This window comes from Suillus fuscotomentosus (genome assembly GCF_016647785.1).
Source record: "Suillus fuscotomentosus strain FC203 chromosome Unknown F5891scaffold_27, whole genome shotgun sequence".
Classification (NCBI taxonomy): Eukaryota; Fungi; Basidiomycota; class Agaricomycetes; order Boletales; family Suillaceae; genus Suillus; species Suillus fuscotomentosus.
Window position 1 is genome coordinate 366,390 of NW_024539539.1, and position 6,435 is coordinate 372,824.

The following is a 6,435-nucleotide window of genomic DNA, read 5'->3' on the forward strand; positions in this document are numbered from 1 at the left end:
ACTGCCCATGTCCTCGTCCTGCGACCATGAGTAAATCCCACCAATTATATTGATTATTCGTAGTAAGTATCAGTCCATTTCGCACTAAGCGCCCGTAGCAGATGCTACGATACGATACATGCTTACGAACAGCTTTATGTATGTGTAACAAGCGACTGAGTGGGTGTACAGCGTCCTGCACTAATATACCCTGCACCATGACCCCAGAAGAAAGAGAGAGCTACAGGCTGCGCAGAGGAGCGGGTAGAAGGGGGGAATCTAAAGTGTCCCTGAGGTATATAAGTGCATTCGCAACAATAGAACCGATGACAACGGCTGATGACACAACATAGTCACAGGCATAGGTAGTTGGGGCGCGGGAGGTCGCGGGAGTTCCATGCAGGTATCTCAGGTCTTGAAAAGCGATATCAGATGTCAGGTTACAAGCGCGCTTCTCCTCAGGTTATCGCGAACGAGAACATCTTGCACTGGTATCGAGTCAGCATGGAAGATCGAAACAAAGACAGGTACATACCGTTCTCGAGGATATATGTCGTCGATTTTGTGTCCTGTAAATTAAGCTCGGTTACCAAGAGTGCCTATGGACAATTGCGAAAGATCTTACAGTCACTGATGTAAGATGGAAATAGTATAGTCGCTCGGGAGAATGCTCTTTTAGCAAGCCAGCGAATTTCTTCTTCAGGTCTGATAAGCCGACACGTCAGAGAGTGAGTTGACAGCAGAGGGCATGACTTGCATTGACTAGCACTTTCAAAGTCATTCGGCCGACTCCCGTAGCTGACGATGTAATCAGCCAAGCGAATGCCTGATGCGAGCTTGGCGCGCAGGATATCGCATTTATTTAGAAAGAGGATGAGCTCCGTCTTCTTCAGCAGGGGATTAGACACAATAGCTTTCCAAAGAAGAAAAGAATCGGCCTGCCACAAAGAATGAGTGAAAGTCAGGGGGGAGGAGATAAGGCGTACCAATCTATTTACGGATGGGTCTTCTTGGAGGACCTGGTCAAAGCAGCTTATGGGTGCCAGGAAAATGATGGCATTCATATCATCAAAGTATGGAACCCACGCGGCTCTCTACCAAAAAGGCAAGTGAGTCAAGACCACGTTGACACACTAGTACTCACCAGTGATCTCTGGCCGCCAACATCGAATACGCGCCAATCATGGCTCATAGGTGATCCCATGGAACCTAGTTAATAATCGGTGACAATGCGGTAGTAATGTTATTGCGGCGCAAACCTGTTTTCATAGTGAATCGATGTTCCGACACTCCGAGAGTCTTTAGCCGCGCGCGGAGAACGTCGTCTGAATTTCAAATGAGCGTGAATTACAAGCTATCGAGAATCTTACCATCAGTGGGCACGTATCGCGGGGAAGTCACACGATCTAGTGCATCAAGGAAGCTGCAAAGAGATGAGAGCGAGATACGAGACCATGATTGGAAAACGTACAAGCCAGCCATCTCTTCCGGTCTCATTTTCTCAATGTCCATCAATTTGCGGATGATAGGATCCGTCCAGAGCCGTTTCATGTCTTCTGCGCAAGCGTTCAAAACCACGCCAGGGTCGTCTGGGTCGGACCAGTCGATTAGATCCGCACTGTCGCAGCTGTTTCGGCCCATGAGCCGACTGAATGTATTCTTCCAGCCTACGGAAGAGTTGACGCTGATCTCTTGCTGAATAAAAAGGGATTGTGCGGGATTAGCTAATGTGGAGAGCTGGGCGTGGCCATTGGGGAGAAGCTTCTTTATCAAGGCGACCTCGACTTGTAGTAAGGGAGCCAAGCGCATTTTGAGCTTCAAATGTTCTGGGTTGAGGGGTGGGTATTCCTTGAGGGGTAGAGAAGAGGGATTTGGCAAGTGAGTCAAGGAGGTGGAAGGGTGGGCTGAGGAATGTGCCTTGGACATTAGGTCCAAGATTGCGTGGATAGATTGAACGACATTGAGTTGGATGACGGCTCTCCAGGACGCACGTTCTGAGCGAAAGGCCTAGATGGATATGAGTGAAGAGATCGTCGGAGATTAATCCGTCGTCACCTTTGGAGAGTTCATGAGTTGGAAGTCTTGTAATGTATCCAAATGAAGTTAAATTGTAGTCTGACCATAAATAGAAATGGGGCTTACTTTTCAGAGTTGTCGATTTGCCTGGAAGGTATGGGGTGAGCTGACTGGAGGGTAGAGAAAGCTACAAGTGACTCGCCTGATTCGCTCTGGCCTGGTGGGGATTGTTAATGGGGGATGAAGATGAAGGGTAGTGTGAGCTTACCTAGGAGGAGTATTTTGATTGCCTTTGGACCTTTCTTCTCTGAGATACGTTGTTTGTTGAGTTCGTCGTCGATTGCGTCAGACACACGCTTTGCTTCTTGTTCCGCAGCAAGTCGTTCCTCGCGTTCTGCTTGTGATTCTGTGGGGGGAGGTGCGATTGCTAGAGTGAGAGGATCGTCTTCTGATACTCTTTGTCGTTTTGAGGAAGGCATGATGATGGAAAGTGGCGGTTGAGATGTAAGGTGGGGTGACGGTAGGAGACTAAAAGGTACATGTGGATCGGCGGTATGCTCCATTCAGTTGGATCCGGACTCGTCTTGTGACTTGATCGCAAGCTGTTCCTGTCAGAGTATGACTGCCATCAAAGAGCACTTCTTGCTTCCTGGTTCAGTGCCTCGGTCCACATGTATTTCCGTTTTGCCTTACGAGGTATTACTCACCCATTGACGGCCGTGTGATGAGGCCATGTACCGATCAGGCAAAATTATGGTCCCCGTTTAAGGAGCAGCGGCATAAAACGATTCTTGTCTTGAATTCCGCGATTCTGTTTCCATATGCCTCCGTTAAGTATGTCAAGGTATCTTCCGAATTCTCGCTCTCCGCCGATACCATGGGTACAACATCAAAACTTGTATCCAAGCGTCGGTTCCGAACCCAATGGCAATACTCTCCAGTTGGCCCTCGGCAACAGCGTACAATCGAACAGCGACCATCGCTTGACCTACTTCTTTTTCAGGTCTGACGGATGGCAACTCAAGTTGGCAGCAACACGATCATTGTCATGCATACAAGTCGATTATGTTTGTCAGCAGACCACTGTCGACGTCCACCCCTGTCTTACACAGGCTCCCCCGTGTTTCCCTCCATTTCAATCACTCTCTCTTGACATTGGAACGTTCGCCACTGGTCGTAATGACGTTGCGGCAGCCGGTGACCGACTACATCCGTTATAGTCAAATGGCAAGGGACAGGTCTTCAGCTAGCTGGGTTTCAACACAATTGTTTCCGCGCCATCGAATACAAGGCAAAACATTTGAGCCCCTTCGGTTTGTTCCCTGGCCTGTTTGCAGCTTAATTGTGTTTCCATTCCTGTCGATGGATCTATGCGATCGTCTTCTCCCAGTCCGGCGTTGATGGCGAGTCACGAGGTTATAGGTCATGTCATGTGCAAGGACGAAAGTCGAATACCCTCCAGGTCATTGCACACGATAAGCAGATTCATGTCAAACATGAGTTCTAATTAAAGTTCATGGAATCCGCGTGCAGCAAGCCACGAGGTGAACTTGCTTTGATGCTGTGCCAGTGTGCTTTTAAAACAGTACTTGTGATGATCTTCACCGTTAGTCCTCACGAATGGCGCTCCAAGTACTCGCTGATAGGCATGTGAAGCTAAAAATCTGACGGTCTTCCATTCGGCTACCTCGGAGTCTACGCTTACTCCACTATCTCACAGGCGAAACGCCGAGGATATCAGATTACTGGGATTTCAAGCAGGCTCTTAGCACTGCACTACATAGGCTCAGTTCATGACGCCTCTGACGCAGCCACGCTGATCGTGATGAGCTTACACAATCGTTTGGTGCTAGAGTAGAGGAATAAATACACATGGCGCACAAGTCCAAAATAAAAAAAGAGGCAGTGCGCACGGAAGCAAAGCTAGAAGCTTAAACGCGATGGTTTAAAGGTCCTCCCGTCCACTCCGTCATGAGAAAAGCCAAGCCTCTAGCCCTTTCACTTTTACACAAAATCTCCATTTTCACCCGATTGTGGTCCAAAATTGAGGTGAGAAATTTAGTTTAGCCTTACCCTCCCCAACGAGTTGGCGCGTGGAGTGCTCGTCACTCTGACGACTCGGCTTTCCGTCTCGTGCTGTTTTCTTCCATTACACTAGACAAGAATTTGGGGCAAAATGATATACCTTTTAGGTTCATTCGTGTCAGCAATATATATTTTAGCGCTGCGCTTGCGTTACGAAATCAATTTATCTCCAACCCCAAAGAATTTGGTGCGAAATAAAGGCTCTTTCGTCACTTCGTCTTTTTCTTCCTGACCACCTTCTTTCATGTCGACCGTCCCTCCAGTTCGCTCGACGCCTTCGTCGATGGAGACTCTCACCCCCCCTATTACTCCGAAGCTTAATGCCGACCCTACCTCCCAGCCCTCAAAGAAGTTTATTGACGATCCCGAGCACGTCCCCGCGGACGTTAATATTCCAGATAACTACGTGTCCTACACTCTCAAACATCAAAAATCCCTTCCCCCACTCGGTTGGGACAACTGGTACACAGAGTTAAACTGGTTACACGTTGCAATTCTCGCCGGCACGCCTGTCATCGGTCTCGTCGGCGCGTACTACACTCCCCTTCGATGGGAGACCGCCGTTTGGTCAGTCGTATACTACTACATGACCGGTCTCGGTAAGCTTTGGCATCTACCTTGGAAAGCCTGTTGTCTCACCGTGCTTCCAGGCATCACTGCAGGTTACCACCGGCTATGGGCACACCGTTCTTACAACGCGTCGAAGCCCCTTCAGTATGTTCTTGCATTCGTCGGCGCAGGCGCGGTTGAAGGCTCTATCAAATGGTGGTCACGAGGACACCGTGCTCACCATCGTTACACCGACACCGACCTTGACCCATACAACGCACACCGCGGTCTTCTATGGTCACACATCGGATGGATGGTTGTCAAGCCCCGTCGCAAACCTGGCGTTGCTGATGTTAGCGACTTGACAAAGAACGAGATCGTGAGATGGCAGCACAAATACTACCTGAGCCTGGTCGTGATCATGGGCTTCCTCTTCCCCACTGTCGTGGCTGGTCTTTGCTGGGGCGACTGGCAGGGTGGCTACATCTACGCCGGTCTTTTGCGTCTTTGCTTTGTTCACCATGTATGTCTGTTGTTGCCTTTTATTCCGGTACACCGTTAATCTCGCGCATATAGTCCACGTTTTGCGTGAATTCGCTCGCTCATTGGTTGGGTGAAACGCCATTCGACGACAAACACAGCCCTCGCGATCACCTCGTAACTGCCCTCGTCACAATTGGTGAAGGATACCACAACTTCCACCACCAATTCCCCATGGACTACCGCAACGCCATCAAGTGGTACCAATACGACCCTACAAAGTGGTTCATTTGGTCGTGCCAGAAGCTTGGTCTCGCAAGCCATTTGAAGGTGTGTCTGTTGCAGATGCGCTAGGATACTTGATTCATCCAGATCTATTAGTCCTTCCCTGACAACGAGGTCCGCAAGGGTCAGCTCACCATGCAACTGAAACGTCTTCGCGAGACCCAGGAAACCCTGTCATGGCCTACTGATAACAGTGACCTGCCCGTCATTTCCTGGGAGAGCTGTACGTACTTGTCCGCGTGTGCCAGATGCATTTTCTAATACATTCCGCCTAGACCTTGAACAAGCCAAGAGTCGTCCGGTCATCTGCATTGCTGGCTTCATTCACGATGTTTCAGACTTCCTTGACGATCACCCTGGAGGCCGTCACTTGTTGACGAAACACATTGGCCGAGATGCTACTACAGCATTCTTTGGAGGCGTTTATGACCACAGTAACGCCGCACATAACGTGAGGCATACTTTAGTTGTCGCGCGATCATATCTTGACTAATATCTTGTGCAGCTCCTTGCAATGAAGCGTGTCGGCGTGCTTCACGGTGGATCTCCACATGGTCTTGAAGATAAGGTCATCCCTCCAAGCCAGCGCCTTCGCATTGCACGATATAACGAGATCGGTGGCAGCGGATACAGCTCGGCAGCCCTCTCTGACGGCGAGGGTCTCCTTGGGTGATACCCTTTCCGGCCCTAGATGCACGTCCATTCAGGATAGAACTTTAGACTTTTATTACATTCGACCCGCACCTTATTGACTCTGCATATATTCTCTTGCTCGCAATACCGGCTGTGCCATAAAAAGCATGTTGACGCTTTTCTCCCAATTTTTCTTCATACGATACGCACGGCCCGTTTTACGCCTTGTCATGTTTGAGATGGTAATACAAAAGGAGAATGTACGATATACATACTTTGGTGTTATGCCTTTATGGTTGGAACTGGTTTGTTATCGCACACCAGGCATGATTACATAGCTGATTTTGACCCGGAGGCTTGCTGACTAAGCTACACTAAATATCTTTTGCCTATCATTTTCTCACCTGT

The 6,435-nt window shown here is 49.2% G+C and overlaps 2 protein-coding genes across 2 annotated transcripts; one reads left to right on the forward strand and one right to left on the reverse strand.

Annotated features, from left to right (window-relative positions):
- Window positions 1-373: 373 nt before the first annotated feature.
- On the reverse strand, window positions 374-2,647 carry F5891DRAFT_313341 (guanine nucleotide binding protein, alpha subunit). Its single transcript, XM_041371310.1, has 13 exons — window positions 2,264-2,647; window positions 2,198-2,212; window positions 2,122-2,142; window positions 2,035-2,060; window positions 1,451-1,986; window positions 1,350-1,402; window positions 1,239-1,304; window positions 1,124-1,188; window positions 966-1,073; window positions 737-917; window positions 605-684; window positions 515-548; window positions 374-467 (listed from the first exon to the last, which is right to left on the reverse strand). The coding sequence occupies exons 1-13, from the start codon at window positions 2,556-2,558 to the stop codon at window positions 415-417; spliced, it is 1,533 nt and encodes a 510-aa protein (XP_041225981.1). The 5' UTR covers window positions 2,559-2,647; the 3' UTR covers window positions 374-414.
- A 1,677-nt stretch (window positions 2,648-4,324) lies between these two features.
- Window positions 4,325-6,067, forward strand: F5891DRAFT_1128580 (uncharacterized protein; the record flags this gene model as incomplete). Its single annotated transcript, XM_041364295.1, has 6 exons — window positions 4,325-4,679; window positions 4,731-5,152; window positions 5,206-5,439; window positions 5,491-5,617; window positions 5,670-5,845; window positions 5,900-6,067. 6 exons carry the CDS (start codon window positions 4,325-4,327, stop codon window positions 6,065-6,067), a joined length of 1,482 nt encoding a protein of 493 aa, XP_041225982.1.
- Between the last annotated feature and the right edge of the window lie 368 nt (window positions 6,068-6,435).